This window comes from Solea solea, chromosome 6, assembly GCF_958295425.1.
Source record: "Solea solea chromosome 6, fSolSol10.1, whole genome shotgun sequence".
Taxonomy (NCBI): domain Eukaryota; kingdom Metazoa; phylum Chordata; class Actinopteri; order Pleuronectiformes; family Soleidae; genus Solea; species Solea solea.
This window is the reverse complement of record NC_081139.1, coordinates 17354010-17371730: the sequence shown is the minus strand read 5'-3', so window position 1 is coordinate 17371730 and position 17721 is coordinate 17354010. Positions and strand designations below refer to the sequence as shown.

General features: G+C 39.6%; 1 protein-coding gene across 1 annotated transcript in view; it reads left to right on the top strand.

Moving 5' to 3' along the window:
- cntn3b (contactin 3b) overlaps positions 1–17721 on the top strand; it is a 65569-nt gene that overhangs the window by 20667 nt on the left and 27181 nt on the right. Inside the window, exons 4-6 of the mRNA XM_058631765.1 lie at positions 6745–6920; positions 13681–13779; positions 16931–17134. Of these exons, the coding sequence (XP_058487748.1) occupies positions 6745–6920; positions 13681–13779; positions 16931–17134 (479 nt within the window). The remainder of the gene's footprint in view (positions 1–6744; positions 6921–13680; positions 13780–16930; positions 17135–17721) is intronic.

The window sequence follows — 17721 nt, the reverse complement described above, 5'->3', positions numbered from 1 at the left end:
TGGAAATAGCTTTGTGCTTTGCCAGTAAGTACATATAGTAATGACATGGAAGTCTGACTCAAACCAATGGTTTGTGTATATGAACAGTTGCAATCCATTTGAAAACAATACATGTAAATGATTCCATACCTTATTAAAGATTACCTTACTTATACCTTAACAACATCCATTTCAGCGTAGAGATAATAATATATAATATATATATATATATATATATAATAATATTTAACTGTCTCTCATTCTCTTGTCCCCTCTGTTTTAAATACTTCTATATTAAATGTCTTTCTATTCCAGGCCTGATAAATAAAATCTGCTATGACAAAATTATTTTCCTGATGCACAACTCTGATGTTTCATAAATCAAAGAAATCAGCACTAAAAGGTGCATTCCTTAAGCCATTTTACAGGAGAGGGAAAAAAAATCTCACTTCAAATTAGACTGTGATTGTTCTGAATTCAGTCAAATACAAAAGGTCTTTCAAGCTGAGCTGATTTTTATATTTTGGAAGGTTACTGGTCCTTTTATGCGGTGAGGAAAATCTGTGACCCTTGGGCATTAGATCATTTGAAATGCAATAGGCTGAAAAATGCAGGACTGGTCTGAAATAACCGCTTATACTTTCACATTTGGAGAAGGCAGATATATGGACATTGATTTTTTTATTTATTTTTTTTTTTTGCCCCTCTGTGGTTTCTTGGTGACTACACTGAATACATTTGCTTTACATTTACAACCCACCAGCCACTTTATTATTAGGTACACCTGTGAGGCTGCTTGTTAAGGCAAATATCCAATCAGCTGACCACATGTGAGCATTTAGACATGGAGTGGTGGTCAGGACGAGCTGCTGAAGTCCAAACTTAGCATTATAATGGGTGAGAAAAGTGATTTAATTGACTTTGTTGGTGCCAGACAAGCAGAAATGTTTGAAATTTCAAATGCTTTAATTGTAATTGGGGAAAAACACCTTGATGCAGTATGTATTGTATAAGTATATATATATATATATATATACACATATATATATATACATATATATATATATATATATATGCACATATATATGTGCTCTTTACATGATGCAAACACTATGAAAACATATTTAAGCCATATCCGCGCACGGACATGCATGCAATAACAGTTGATGTATAACAAACAGAGATGTTTAAACATAAGAGACTAATCATATGTGAAGATATGGAGGTGTACTGAATAACAATGTAAGCTTTAATGTTGTTAAAATGCAAAATGTATGTGTTTGACAGAGATGAAAGAAGAGGTGGCCTAGAATATCTGCTGTACTGACAGTAATGTATGGACATACTGCATATTTGTGCACTGTATCTGTTTTTTAAAAACAAGGAGACACACACATATATACACAGATGCACAAATCCACAGTGGCACATAAAAACACTCACAGGGAGGTGTAAGAAAAAAAATGTGTCTCTGTTTGCTTTCAAGCCAAATGAGCATCAATTTATTAAAAAGCAGCAGCAATAACATTCTTAACATGATGGCAGAGAGAGGACTCTGGTCAGCAGTTAAATTTCCATTATCAGCTCTAAGGCTCTGTGCGTGTGTGTGTGTGTGTGTGTGTGTGTGTGTGTGAGTGTTCTTGTATGTGTTACCTCTTTCGGAGCTTTTCTAGCATAAACAATGACCTTGTCAGGACCAGTAGTCCTCATGGAGATTGAAACCTGGTCCTAATGAGGCAGAACATCATTTCTGAGGCACTAATTAAGATTCAAATTGTGGTAAGGTTAAGGTTAGGCATTAATTGGTTATGGTTAAGGTTTGGGATAATGATTTTTTTAGGCTGTCCAGAGGAAGGCATGTTAATGCAGTGTCTGAGGAAGAATAGCTGTGCAAACATGTGCGCGTGTGTGTGTGAGCCAACAAAACGTGGTCTACGTGATCACTGCTGTCTCTGTGGGTGTCGAGCCTCGAGGAAAGCCAGGTGACCCAGTGCTGCTGCAGTACAATCCCCAGTCTATTTGATGAGGAGACCTCATGCAAAATTGATGTGAACCTCAAGGTCACGGGGAGTTCATTTGGAGCATGCTTAGATCAGCACACGCCTGCAGCACTCCATGGCAAATAAGGCCGTTCTCCTGGACTCTGTCATACAGACTCAATGGGAGGTGCTCAACTGATGTGCTTTTAAATTCACCATGTTTTCAACTGGACTGACTCTACTCTGCCTCCCTCAAATTTACTAAAGCAATTACAAAATCTTCCTATGATATATTTATTTGCAATGTTTGACCCTTCTTAGACATATTGTTAGTAACAGTGAAAAGCTGTATGAAAAAGAAGTAGCACTAAAAAAAAAATCTAATGTCTCGATATTGGGTCCTCACATCCACGTGCACTGTCTCATTTGTCCAGACAAATTAAAAGTCTTGTCTCAGTAATAGTGAATAGGAATAGGAATAAACTCAGAGCAACACTAAAAATCCAAAGCAGACCCAGAGACAGTAAGTAGTTCAGTTAAGTTTAATGTTACCGAGAAGTAGAATCTTTGGTCAATGGAGGTTCTAGAGTGAATTAAATCAACAAAGGTTTTATGACTGATCCCAGGGGCTCCTGATGGATTCTCCACAGGAAAATCCAAATCAGAATTTAACAGGTGGCTGAATCTTGGGCAAGCAGCAATGAGACTAAAGCAGAAGGGAACACAATTACTAATTGCTCAGAAATGAAAGGGAAACTCGGTATTCAGAGGCTAAATACCACCACGGGAGTAGACAAAACAATCTGGCGATGAGTCAGGAAAGCAGCAGCTCTTGTAGCAGTAGTGACAAGTAGATGAGTTGCAGGTGATGAGCAGGAGTCCAGGTGAGCTGAGCCCATAATGAATCAAGACCAACAACATGAAGGTTAGGGAAAATGGGAGGATACAGACAGTACAATTTATCAACATTGTCTTTAAAATGCTCACAACCCCATTTTTGCAGGTTTTGGCGGCAGTTGGACCTGCAGGGATTTTCAGTATTTGCACCAAATAGGACCATAATCACTGTCAAAAGGGCAAACATCAACAAATTATTCTTCACCAAATTACATAAACTGTGCAATGATAAATAGACACTAAGATTTGTCGTGGGACTCCTTTAGAGTCTCCCAATCTGCTAAAAAGAGCGGAAAAGAATACACAGTACCACAATATAGCCAACAGTTGCTTCTAAATATTTGAGAATAATGTCATAAGAGAAAAAAGTCATGTGTCTGACAAGAATGTGCTCAATCAGAGTTATTATATATTATATTGTAGCCTTTATTAATCCCCCAGAAAATGAAGGAATTAGTACAGATTATATGTCAATAATCTTGTAAGATTGTTGGCATTCTTCCTCTGGGGTACCTATCACAGTGGTTCAAAACCTAAAGGGTGGAGCTGGACACACTGCAGTCAGTTTCTGGGTCACAACAGAATTGGAATAAGAAAGAGAATAACACTGCATTTTTAACTATATTGTGCATTACGTAAGAGAAAGAAATACTGGGAGTCCTTATTGTCTCAGCTGGTTATGGCAAAGCCTGGAAGAGCTGGGTTCCTTTGTCTGGATTATTCTTAAATGGTTAAGATTGGAGCCACAACGACTAAATTGTTCAGCTGTTTCGATAATTGATTTCTGATTTCAACCTCTTAAATGTGAGTGTCTTCTTGTGGTCCTATGTAACAGGAAAGTGAATATCTTGTGTGAGTGTGATTTGTGGAAAAACAAGACTTTTTTTTAATTTATTTTGTCAGTCAGAGGTTTGAGAGAACATTGACACACAGTATTTCATATTTTTCTGATATTTTATGGGCCAAACTCATTTATGGATCGATGAATGAATATTGGCACTTAGTTAGCCCTAGTTCAAATTGCATCAATGTTAACCAACGGACTGCACTGTTGCAGTACACCTTGCAAGTGACAGCAGCTCATGTGCACCTGTTTTTCCCTTTCTCAAATCACATCCGCTTTCTCTGGATTAACGCAAGTGTGGACAAAAAGGTAGAACTCCCGTGGTGACATGTTCCTCCACGTCGACTAATATCAGAGCCTGTCACTCTCTCTCTGCTGTGAGCGTAGGTAGGTTGGCTTTTCTGATTGTGTTGACACTGCAGCAACACCACTATACCCGACCTGCTGTCTGCTCCTGGGGTGTGTGATGTGTCCAAGCTAACCACCTTCCTCTCACCGTTTCATTCTATCATGCTGGGGGCTGTGAGTCTAACTAGCTTCTCATCCTTTCCTATTTGACCTCCCCTCTCTCTTTCCTGCACATGCTTTAATCCTCCCTTTTGGCATAACGCAGGGAGGAGAATTCAAATGGAAAAATACAGGGTCTTCATCAAGAAACACTTGAATGATATAACATGTCTTCTTAAATTGCCCAGTGCTATTTATACAGGCACATACAAGCTTTGTCCGAAAAGAAAAGCATCCAAAACTAGTAATGGTGACAAAAGTGACATGGTTAGATTAAGAGAATGGAGCTGTGTGGGATATCAGAGAGTAAAGAAAAGACAAAGCCGTGTTTTATCTTGGAGCCTGGATTCTTCTGTCAGGCAGGGAGAGCCCTGACTAGCTTTTAGACCACATGAAGCATCATTCTAACTGTATATTAGTTTTCCTGGATGTGTAAGACAAAAATATTGATTTTGTCCCCCCCCCCATCCTTATCACTGGGATTGTCATTTCATGGTCCAACATTGCAGAGACACACGACACACTGCATACCAATTACATTATTTCTTCCCAGGTTTCTATATGGAAGCTAAAAGTGATCCTGAAGGCATCACTTTTCAAATCTGGGTCATACTTTCCGTATATCTTCAGGGGTCCACGTGGCGCAAATATCATTATCTACCCATGTCTGCAGTGGTGCGCGTGGTGTTTATGAGCGCGGATGAGTGTGAGCACCTCCACATTTTATGACCATGCGGACTCGACCTGTAGTCGCATGCTTCCTGGAGCACATCACTCGCCAGTCCAGTTGGGGGTACACACTCTTGTTTTGGTTAACAGAGACAAGAAAAGAGAAACCATGGACGCTTGCTTGAGATTATGCAAGCAGTTGTACACCCAGTGTCCCCAAGAATTAAATGACAAAAATGAGGACGAACTCATGGTGAGAAAATGCCGCTACTGGAATGTACTGTATTCTCATTTTAGTATGAATAGCACCGTAGCAATCTGCAGCCACGGAACACAGACAGTATCTTCGGCTACTCTAGTGCTGTAGTCACCATCAGCCTGACAGCTTCCAGATTTCAGAGAATGAGATATAAACTTGCGCTCATTCTTCAGCGTCAACAGTGCTCAGTGTTTTGTCTCTGTTGGTAGCTGTGATTAATAGCTGTCACTTCCTGAACTCTGCTTGTATGACTGAATCTCTTGTGACCTTTCCTTGAGGGAAATAGTCTGGAGACAATGCAATATAAAGAGGTGTCACGGCAATAATTCTGAAGCACGCACAAGCACAAATTAATTAGAAATCACTCAGAGAGCATACACCTGCCAAGGCCGCACAGTCCATTTGTATTTGTAACTTTAATAAAATAAAGAAAAGGTTAAGACACTGGGTGTAAGGACTGACTGATGATTCAAATGCAGACTAATACACACAAAGAGGGTTGTCAATCAAAAATGGCAATAGTATCAGAATCAGAAAGACTAGAGGTGGAGACCAGGTTAAAAAAAAATAAAGACTTATTTTGTAGAAAAAAAGCTAAATGCTGTAACACTTACTGGATGCAATTAAGGCAAACTGAAAAGTGAAACTCATCAAGGGTGAAGCAGGTCATTTCAATGACGGGAACACACTGGAAGCAACACAATGTGAGCAACAGAATAAAACAGGAAACAATGGACAATGCTAACAAAAACATGACCTGACAGAGTTGATGTAAGAGGGATTCAAATCTAACTCAGATTAACACACATGTATACAGGAGTGCAAGGTTGTGGGACAACTTGTCTGCACTACAACATTGGTATGATGAGCTAAATACTAAAGATGATACTAACTAGGTCCAGGTCTCGCTTGAAAAACAGATTCTAATCTCAGTGTGACTCCCTAAATTAAAGCTCAGGAGGTATAATGCGGACGGTGATATATAAATCATGTTCATTTTAACACATTGTACGTGATTTGTGCATCTTTTTGAATGCTGGACTTTATCTTGTAATTACTTAAATTGTTCTTTTACTAGAAGTGCAACTACTCTGTTTTTTTCTTATCTGCTCAAAAGACCCTTTAAATTTACACAGTGTAATTGAAATCTGTCAGCATGTTGTCTTTAAATATCCTACTAACATTTCTTCCAATGGGAAATCTCATTATCATATTGTTTATTGTATTTATTTCGATATTGCATGCTCAGATGATCATCCTCCCTCAACAAAAAAAACAAAAAAATCTAAGTTATCATGCAAGTAGGTGAAAAATCAATAGACACAAATGTGCTCAAGTTTGCAATTGTTGCCAAGATTAATGACAAATAATTAAATACAAAAAAAAAAATAATGAAGCCAAGCTTTGGAAAACCTACTATAACAGTACACTCATCAGATAGTTTCCTTTTTCCTTACACCTGCTATAATACCAACCTTATATTCTGCATCACTCACTTTTTGTCTCCTCAGCGTAATGTAGGTGGCCCAATCAAATTGATCTCTGTGGAAAACACTTTGAGCGTGCATCTCCAGTGGCCTCAGCAACTGATTGTGTTTGCGTTTTTCCAGATGGTCACTAAACGGAACATTCATTGATCTGGGGAATGACTACCGGCGTCACATGTCTGGGGGCAGCCTGATCATTAGCAGACTGGACAAGGACCAAGACACGGGGCTGTACCAGTGCACGGCCTTCAACACATGGGGCTCCATCCTCAGCCGCAGAGCCAGCCTCCAATTTGCATGTAAGTGATCCCACAATTGCTTGCAAATTTCTGACACAGTCATGACAATCTGGCATCTCTTTGTATCTGCTGTGTAATGTGCTCATTGAGCAGGCGTCTTTTTAAAATGTATTATTCCATGTTCTCATTTAAATTGCCCGGGAATAGATTTCTAAGAGGGGCATTGGTAATCGAATGAAATGTCAGATGCAGCAAACACAGTGGGCGAGGTGGTTTTTGACTGCCTCACAACTCCATTGATTCTCATTAGTGGTTCCAACTCTGACAGCAACTCTGCCGAGTCTGAATTGACTCATATTTTGCCCAGACCCTGTGATCCAGACTTTAAAGCAGATGAACACAAATAGTGCTTTGGAAGTTTGTATCATTGTAAATCACCAGCCTCTTCTTCCTCTCCTGTGTAATATATACAGCAGATTGTGAGCAGATCACAATGACAGGTTGTCTGCTGCCTTTTTTTGTTGTTTTTTAAAAACAGACACAAAGAAACAAAAAGCTGGTTTGGAAGTGATACAGTAGGGTGGGGCCCTACCTTCCAGACAGGCACTGTTGTGACAAGCCTCGTCTCTTGATCAAGCCTGCTGACTATTGATTATGTCCCAAGGATGGAGAACCTTTCACTTCCTCTCAGGAGATGAGGCTGCCATTATCCCCATGGCTCAGTAATGAATCTCAATTGTGGGGATTGGGTGAAGGGCAGTATTGCTTGACATTTATTGTCTTGTCTAATGCACACTGAGGAAGGTCTAGAAGATCAGCACAGATAAAACTCTGCTTTTTATGTATAATATGGCCATTGCCCCAAGATGACACTGACGTGTTTCATGTTGCTTTGCCTGCCCCAACTTGAAGCTTAGTTTCCCACAGTTCACCTTTGCTTTAAAAACAACCAGTGATGTGTGGAATAAAATAAAAAAGGTCCAGTGGGTAAAATGTTTGAGGGTTAAATGGCAGAAATCACACATACAGTATACTCATACAAAATAGTTTGAATGGTAAATGGTTTGCATTTACATGGTGCCTTTCTTGTCTTGATGACAATCAAAGCTGCGTATACACTGCAGCTTTGCCATTCACCCACACATTCAAATTATTCAAAAAAAAACATCTAAATTATTGTGAAAACAGTTCTCACAATGCTGATTAAACATATTACAGTTCCACATGACTTGGTTTCTTGTTTCTCAGTAGGGTAGTGTTTGGATCTCATGTCTCACCTTAAGATGTCACCAGTTGTTACACACTGGACGTTTAAAATGTGGAACCAACCCTGGCAGACAAGAGCAGAAATCTGTGGCTTCAGTGAACACAAACTCATGAGCACTAATGTGTAATGAATCTCAGCAGCATGAATCCATGGAGCCAACCTGCCTTCTGTCAACAATCAGGCTGCTGCTCATTGTGTGTTCTTGTCACTGTTTGGGCCCGTCAATACCAATAAATCTTTGTTTAAATGCCACGGTCTGAGGATTATTTCTGACTGTGTTCATCACTTTATGGCAGCAGTTTACCACCTTCTAATGCTGGGGTCTCAAACTCAACTTTGATGAGCATCAAGTGTGGTCAGACGTGGGACAATCAATTGCAGCATTAAAAAAAAAAAAGGCTAAAAAAAAACCACATTTGTACTAAATCCCAACTTTTTACTGTCTTTTTTGTCTCACTTGCTGCCAGACACATGGCAGTGCTTCTTCTTAACGAAGGAAGCTGGCAGTTGAACGTGTGCACATCACGTCGCTGACATCCTGTCACTGTGTGGGTCAGGTGCTGCAATCCAGTTTTTTTTTCCTTGGACATTGAATGCACCACCAGCATTACTCTGTGTAGTTTAGATAAGATTATCAAAGCCAGACAATCAGATGCAGAGTAGTGCGGGTGATTCCTGTGAGTGCACAGATTCGTGTCCACCTTTCACTCACTCCACACTTGCCATCTTTCTGGCAGTTGCGCCTTTTCCCACAAATGGTGCGTTTACAAGAAAGACCAAGGCTGCAAAAGCAAGGTCTCTCTTGATATCTGGGGGAAGAGTGGTCGGCGGGGGGGTAGGAGTTAAAGTCCTGTTCTCATGGATGCTTCCAGCATGCTGATGTAGGTCGCAACAGCTTGGCCACAAACTAAGAGGATAATTGGACCCATTTATGGACTTATTCACCCCTGCCGACAATTGCGACGGTGTTACCTGAGCTGAACAGATTTGACTAAATGACCCTGCAGTGAGAGGTTCACAGACACAATATTTATGAGACCAAATTGATTGTAAATTGTAATTTATTTCATATTTATCTGTGAGGTTTTGATCCAGTTGTGTAGCACGTACGAGTGAGCAGAATGCAGCAATAGCTGACCAGTAACTGTCAAACCATTTCCTGGCTGATCACGAAGACAGTGCGACACATTTTTTTGGTAAGATTCCAAGTCTCTGGATTCACCACTCAGAAATGATTTGTTTGAATCTCTTACGAATAAAATATTAAAACTTGGCCACATCCATCATATCTGTGATCGATGTTTTGAAAGTTCTCTAACGCAGGGGTCAGCAAATAAGTCTGGCCGTTAGATGTTTTAGACAAAATACTTTTTAAAAAAGGAATAAAATAATGTCACCTGCCGTCTGTGACAGACTGTTACAGAATACATAATTCCTCCACTGCGTGTGGGTCACTTTGTTGGCCATTTAATTTAATGTCTACGTTTAGGGATAGGCAATTTTTTTTAGTAAATTTGTTCACAATGTGAGCCTTCATTTTTAAACTGCTTGTCCAGATAAAAATGCAGACAGGGTTTCCCGTATTCAGCAGTTTACCCCGTTCAGCAGACACACCTTGAAATAGCGTTCCCCTGTACCTGTGCTGCAGAGGACAATTAGTTACCCTGATGTGCTTCACAATTATCTGCCCTCATAAACAGACTCATTACCCATTTGTGTCATTAAAAGCTCTTTCATAACCGAGTTTGCTGTAAACAAGACCTGAAGGTCAAAGTTTGGGAAACATACAAAAAAACTGGGACAAACAGGCTATTGGGGGAACAAAACAAATGACCAAAAGGGAAAATACACATTTTCAAAATCCCAACCAACTCCCATTCAAAAAAAAGCAAAAGAGAAAGTCAACTGAAGGTGTTGACCCTCTGGAGACACAAAATCATCTGTGCTGGGTGAAACCTGCTTAAATAACCTTCCAGCCAGGCTGATTGCCTTCAGCTGTGGGAGAACACAGGTGTAACCAATAGCTCCTGATTGACAAAGAAACCTGTGACCTCATTGTAGTGTTGCTCTTCACGCGTGTGTTTTATGCAATATGTTTAATTGATTCATTGATAATGTGTCTTTTTTGTTCATACAACTTATTGCATGGCAGCTGTTTCACAGTCTCTAAAAAAAAAGCAGTAAGACAAATTTGAACGAATACAATGGGACAAGCTATGCCTTTAAATATGTTGTGATTCCTTATTAATTATTACTCTAATACATCCATGGTGAAGAAAATACAATACCTATGACACCTTTTAGATGATTGAGTTAGATCATAACTGTTCACTCAGGAGGAGGTTGTGTCCAGTATTTTAGATTAGATTTAGTTTAGAGAAAAAATAAAACAAAATACAAAAAGAGGGCAATCAAAGTGTATCTAAGGCCAAGCTGTGCTCAGGGCACCCTCTGCTATATCATGCAGTAATTCTGACACACATATATATATATATATATATATATATATATATCCAAATGTTAGATTAAAGTGACAACCCTAATTCATAGCCCTCATTAGCTTGAAATAACTAATGAACTAATGTGTTTTTTCATTTTAAGCTACAGAGGGATCTGATCTCATAAATGTTGCCATGATCCAAACGGCATGATCTGATATTGTGCAGTATAAACAATTGAATTGCTTTCATATGCAGTTCTGAGCAGGGGGGCGACCACTGCTCTGGTGTGTGGCAAAAAAATATAAAAGCTAAAATCAAAAATGTCGGACGTCGAACACGAACAGTACGGGAAGTCTTTTTCTCCAGTCACAGGCTGTGATTCTAATATAACACCTTTGGCATGTGGTAGAACAGATTGACAGCAGGTTGTGCAGCAGAGATGATGGTGCGATGCTCGAAAGTCAACGTGGAAATTGCAGAACAATTGCCTGGTGCTTATGTGGCATCGATTTTAATTCTTCCAGCAAATTACATGATGGGTCAGTTGGCTGTGTCACCTACCCAGCAGTCAGTTGGCTCTAAGCTGTGTTTTACCTCTTTCGACTCTTTGTTTATTGCTTCCATAGCCCGCCATGTTCACGTTTTGTTCACTCCCACCACATTCATCAGCTTTGTTTCCCATTGCACTAGGCAACTGTTTTCAGTGTAAAAGCTGTGATAAGCCCACTGTGCACCACCTGCCCAGCGTGAAACAACTGACAGACAAACTTGGCAATTAGATGGTGAATAGGGGCCATTTTCAAAGAGTTGGTAGATGCACAAATAGAACTTAATGGAAAGGGTGAATGGAAATGTGAGCCTACAATGTCGCCGCATGTCTCCCGATTATGTCAGTAAGCAACTATTTGAAAATAGCACATAACCAGTTGGATCCCTCTGTTGCATGTTGTCTTGTTCCCCATTGTGAGCTTTGGTGATTACACTGTGAGCCTGAACCATTTGGGGGAAAATAATGAATTGTTATTTTTTCTGAGAGATATTGTGATTTAAGTAAAACTATTTTTTTTATTATTATTATTTAAAAAGTTTCTCTCGCAATTGTCATGTGTCATATGTGGAGGGACAATTTATGGATATAAATACAGAGACACAGAATGATTCATAGTTCAAATGTTATTTTCTGCCTTTTGAGTAATCCAATATTTAATTTATTTGATATAGTTTGGGTGTTTATCAAAGTTGTACTTTCAAGGGGATTTTGAGTGAGAGAAATTTAAAGTGTGACACAGCATTTATACATTTGGGAGTCGGTGGTATCGGATATCGAATAGAAATAATACATTTCAGCCTTTATGATTTATTAATTGGGTTATTTCCAATTGGGATTTAAATTTGCAAATGATTCAACTGGATTCCAACTGGTGGAACATCATGCTAAAATAGCCTTTTTGTTCCATGAGACCTGTTTGATTCCCTAATGAAGGCTTGAGAAACACATTGCTACAAGGTTAGCCATGACCATGTCACATTAAAGGCAAAGATGTATCTAGTGTGTTATCTCGTAATAGAAATCAAAATAATTATTTTTCGTATAAAAAGCAAACATACACTGAGATGGATGTGAAGTGAGCAGGTAAAAGTATCTTCAATCTTGACCTCTGGATCAAATGCATAACAGGAAATGTGGCTATGGTGGCGCCACTGCCCAGACCAATCATCTTGGAGCTGTAACGGTCACTCTGTGTAATCTCCAGGACGGCTATTTTTATATGGCAGAGACTGATCCTACTTACAGAGGAACCACTGCAGCGACAGTGAGTTTGGCCTCTAGCTCTCAGAGTTACAGTGTGTGGTCAGTTCACTCCAGTGAAGCCCATTAGTCTCCTGCACAGAAGTCAGAGAGAACAGAAGAGGATCCCCTCCAGCACTGAGCCCGGCATCATCTCTAACCTTCTCTGTGCCATTTTCTATGATCTGGGCAAAGGAGTCATCCCGTCCTCATTTATAAGTAATTATTAGTCACTCTCCGTTACACTCTCTGTTGCTGGTATAATTATCAACCAATGTAATGTTGGGCTTCATTTCCCGTCATCGAGGCGTGTAAATCTCGCTCCCCAGAATCATAACTGACGATTGGAAATGAACTCCGTATTTACTTAAGCAGCCTGGTGAGATCAGAAGGACGTTGCCTCTGTCTGTATTTCAAGTCAGCCCTCTTCTCCTGTGGCCTCCTCGGTGTCCTGCCGTGACTTGGCTCTCTTTGATTCCACTGCGGTCATCAGAGAGCGGCTCATTAATCTTACCAACACTCTGTTCCACTTCTCTCCATAATCTTCCTCCTCCTAATTTCCCTTATCGGTCACACTGACTTTCTTTTGTTTGTGTTTGGAAGGCTTACTCTAGGCTGTTAGCCAGAGGCTGCAGACAGAGAACCGAGTAGACTGCGGCAGCTTCCCTCCATCAGTCATGAAGCCAGGGACGGTTTATCATCCCAGGTTTACTTTTTTTTTTTTCTTTTTTCCCCCCTGCCAGCAACTGTTCATTCATTTGCAGGGGAGAGAATGTGCTGAGAGTATTGATGGGGGAGCTAATGCCTTTAAGTGCAAGATTACACCACATTTAATAATGATGTTACTTATTGCTGCTGGCACCGCAAACTGTCATTTGTCATGCACACTTGCCTATGTTTGCTCAGTCCATGCACAGCGTTTCCCCAACCATCATTGTATCTCATTTTAGCCTAATCTTTTTGTTGTGTTAAGTGTTGTGTAGCAGAGTAAATGTCACCAAGTCGGGTCTGTCTGTTTCATCAGCACCCCAGATGCTTTTGAAAGTGTCAGAGGCTATTAGGAGGTGTCCCAGGACAATCAATGATGTCCTATTAAAGTCCCAGTGCTCAAAATATAACACCAAACACATGTCTCAGTGAATCAGTGACAGGAGGAAAACGTTTTTCCCCATTTTCAGAACTATCCTTTCCAATGACACCCCTGAGTATATGGTCATATAAAAAAATGCACTTTATGTCCATCTGATATCTCGTTCTGTGACGGTTATGTTTTTTTTTTTTTGAGCTGTCGTTTAATTATCTTGCTCTTGTTTGACTCATCAGTTCTTGATAACTTCAAAACCCAAACGGTGAGGAGTGCTGTCAACGTCCGCGAGGGCCAAGGAGTGGTTCTGTTATGTGGACCACCTGCACACTCTGGAGGTAAGTTTACCAAATGCCACTCATGTGCCTAGGCCTCTTGTTTGTTTGTTTTTCATTTACACGCAACTCAGAAGAATTGTCTCCACTTATTCCACATGGCAACCTTTGATGAATTACTTATTTACGCTATGTGTCTCTGAAATAGGTCTTAGAGAAATATTTTGATATTTTGGGTAAATAGGTTTATTTGGTTTCTTGCAGAGAGTTATTTTTAAAGATCAATACCACACTCACATCCATCCATTAAATATAATGTTCATTTGTCAGAGGATTGAAACTGGGGTAGGCAACATATGGTGTTATTTATTTATGTACCAAGATAAAGATACTTATAACAAGAATAAGAATACGAATAACCTGGAGAGAATGGTGTAATAGCATCACATTTTATGATAATGCTATAACAGGTCTATGCTACTAAATGTATCACAGTATTGTATGCTATTTACTGTTACCCACATTTGAAGCTATATTGGAATATAGTAATAGTAATATGACTCATGAAGTCCACCCATCCTTAGTGAGTAAGATGCATTCCGAATTACTGAGGCTAAGCTAACTTTCGCTTTTAGCTTTTTTTGTGCGGAATGAGTCGTTGAGTTACTTGTGTTTCGTTTCCTCTTGTTACTCCATCATCCAACAACAGTGTGATCAACTGTTTGAACCATTGAACTCAGATATTTTCAGATCACATCAAATAGTCCAACTTCTTCACTAACTTTGTGCCAAGCCCAGTCCTTTAAACCACACTACAATAATCACTCTCTCGAGGCACGAGTGGAGTGCAGAGGATGATGGGTAAGCATGGGACAATGGTCTTTGTAGTCATTCCCTTCTGCTCTGCTTCACTGTGGCAGACTTTTGCCCCACAGACTTTTGGTTTATACTGTCACAGGTCCTTGATGGCATTGACACTCTTGTTATTGTGTTAAATTGACAATACTGTTACATCCCTGCCTGGAGATGAGACTCAGCAATCGTCAGTTTTTCAGTGATCCTACCAGTTATTTTGGTTTTGGCTCTATTCAAACACACATGACAATATTATATTTAGAAAAATGGTAAATATCATTCTTCAGACAGAGCCAGACTATACGTGTCTGTCTATATGCTAAGCTAACCAGCTGGTGACTGTAGCCTCATAACTATGAATGTCCACATTTCCAGGAAGTGCTTCAGTTGTTCCACTGGGAAGCAGGGTAGGAAGTATTTTTATAAATGAGATGGTACAAATAGGAGATAAAGATGCAGAATGCTCAGCCCCACCACTCTACAAAACACTGTGAACATATGGAGCCGAGCATGCCCCACTCTTGATACAGTAGTTTGCACATTGGAACGACCAATTTCCTTCACAAGAGAACCGTTTGTAGAACAGTGTATTGTACAGCTGCTCTATGGGATAATGGGTCAGAGTACTCTGTGTGAAATGCAGTTTGACAGTTTTCCAATCCAACATAGGCTTATATGCAGTTGGCTGCTCGAATTGTCGCACAATTGTTTTTTTCTCACATTGTGAAAATGAATGCTGTTTTCTGCCTTTCTTTCCCCCTCTGCTGCTGTGTTTTTCTTCCTCTTTTTCCTCCTGGGTCTTAGCTGAACTGTCTTATACATAATATGAGGCATCATTTCCATGGACTCTTGCTGCAAGTTTTTTCCTCTACTCTTACATTCATTGTTTCATCTCTCAGATATGACTCATTAAATATATCATCGCAACTCTTATTTTAATACATTTGTATGCCTCTCTATGCTAGCAATAACTGTCAACAGAGGCATTATATAATAGTATTATGTAGCTGTCAGAATATATTTGTATCTATATGTATATATGTCATAGATAAAACATGATATTTTAAGAGAAAAAAACATTGATTTTGATGGTCAAAGGTTACAGTTGTCTTTCTGGTTTTTGTTTGTTTTTTTAAATGTGAGCCCCTGTCGTGACAACCATGGGGCCCTCTAGAGCGTGGTTGCTTTTTTGTATTATTTTCAGTCTTACTACAACTTTTCCACTCCCCTCTATATGCACTGACTTAAAACTAATCACTTTGGGGAATATCACTGAGTGATATGAGATGCAAACACTGCTATAGAGTAGTGTGAAACTGTCTGATTAGCTCAATAAGCATTGTGTGAACTCATTTAACAATGGTTTAAATGAAACAGATATTTGATTATATGTAAGAGTAACACATCCGTTGTTAAATGCTGACTTTAGTGTGAAAATTATTATTATTATTATTAGTGGTAGTAGTGGTAGTAGTAGTAGTAGTAGTATCTGTTTTGCGCTTTCATAAAAGCCCTTCTCAGTCCCTCCTTTGTTTTCAATGGTTAGGCAGTTACAGCCACATACAACAGTTCAAATGGAGGTGATGCTGACTCTGAACTATGTTGCTCCAACTGCTGCCTGATCAGAGGAACCTTTGTGTCTGCATTGCTGCACTGGACTTTGACGCTTGATCCCATCCAAAGCTGAGAGGCTGGCTCCCTTGAGGGGCTGGTGGTGATGGGGGGGGTTGTCGGAAGAGCTTGACAGTCACTGCATTCACCTTTTTGACTAGGAGCCCCCTCACCTCCAAAGTGGTAGATTATACTGCACATCTCCCCAGTCTTGCGAGTCTGTGAAGCGTGCACTTCTCAAAATGACACGGTAATTCATCACGGCGGGCCTCTCCTTTCTTGTGGTAGACCTGCTACTTTTGAAGGGTGCATGACAATATATTCCCACCTCTGTACATCAATCTGTCCATTCCTACCTTCATTTGTGCCTCCCATGAACCAAGTCACTGAGGGACCCAGGGAAAGGATGCCATGTGTCACTGACGCACTGTAATCCATTTTGTTTCGCTCCCTTTCCTGAAGTCAATCATTTATTCTGCAGTGATAGCAATAACATTTGCCGTGTCATGGTATCTCTTTTTTAAGGAAACTGAGATAAGAGTGAAAAACGACATGCCAACATTTTTAGGCTACCTGTTTTTTTTAATACCTGTTGAATTGAATGTGCCTTGAGATTATTCATGTTGTTATTCAAGTGAATTCCCCTACACAACTCAAATGATAAGTAAAGGAAAAATGGATGACTGGATGAATTAGTCAAAAATATACAGTTATGTGCACAGTTAATAGTTTTACTTGTTCTTTCCAGAGCTGGCCTTCGCATGGATTTTCAACGAATATCCATTCTTTGTCCAACAAGACAGTCGTCGATTCATCTCCCAAGAGACTGGGAGTCTCTACATCGCTAAGGTGGAGCCATCAGACGTTGGAAACTACACCTGTGTGGTGAACAACACCGTCACTAGGGAGAAAGTGCTCAGCTCTCCAACTCCACTGGTCCTCAGGAGTGACGGTAAATGGTTTATTCCACAGTTTATAACTTTGATGTCATTCTTCACTATTTTTAAATGTGACTGATTTTTGTCAGAAATCAGGAATCCAACCCATATCATTCTGAACAGCCGAAATAGAAGCACATTTATGAACGCCCAACAAAACTACAAGCAGCTCTATTTATCTCTTTAAAAAAATACACTATGACTTTTAAATAAAGGTTAACAGTATTTGGAAATACATTTGAGCCTTACATCTGTCAGACCTCCAGGCATATTATTATTATTATTATTATAATAACATCATAATTGTTTGATTTGACTGACCTTTATTGTCATGGTGAATTAAATTGTGTTAATTGCTGTTTTTTGGTACAGGCTTGTGTTATGTGGTCTGTGAGAATAATATGATTAAATTAAATGCAGATGCTTGTGAGGAGTTTAAACCAGTTATTCTGTATAAAGGATTATCTCACTTGGACAGACTATCGGACAGAATTTCACGAAAATACATTCCAACAAGATGCTAGAGCCTGTCTCATATAATTAGATTATTTTTGTTCTGACCAGAAAACAAATCACAGATCAGCCCTGTAATCTGTTTGTG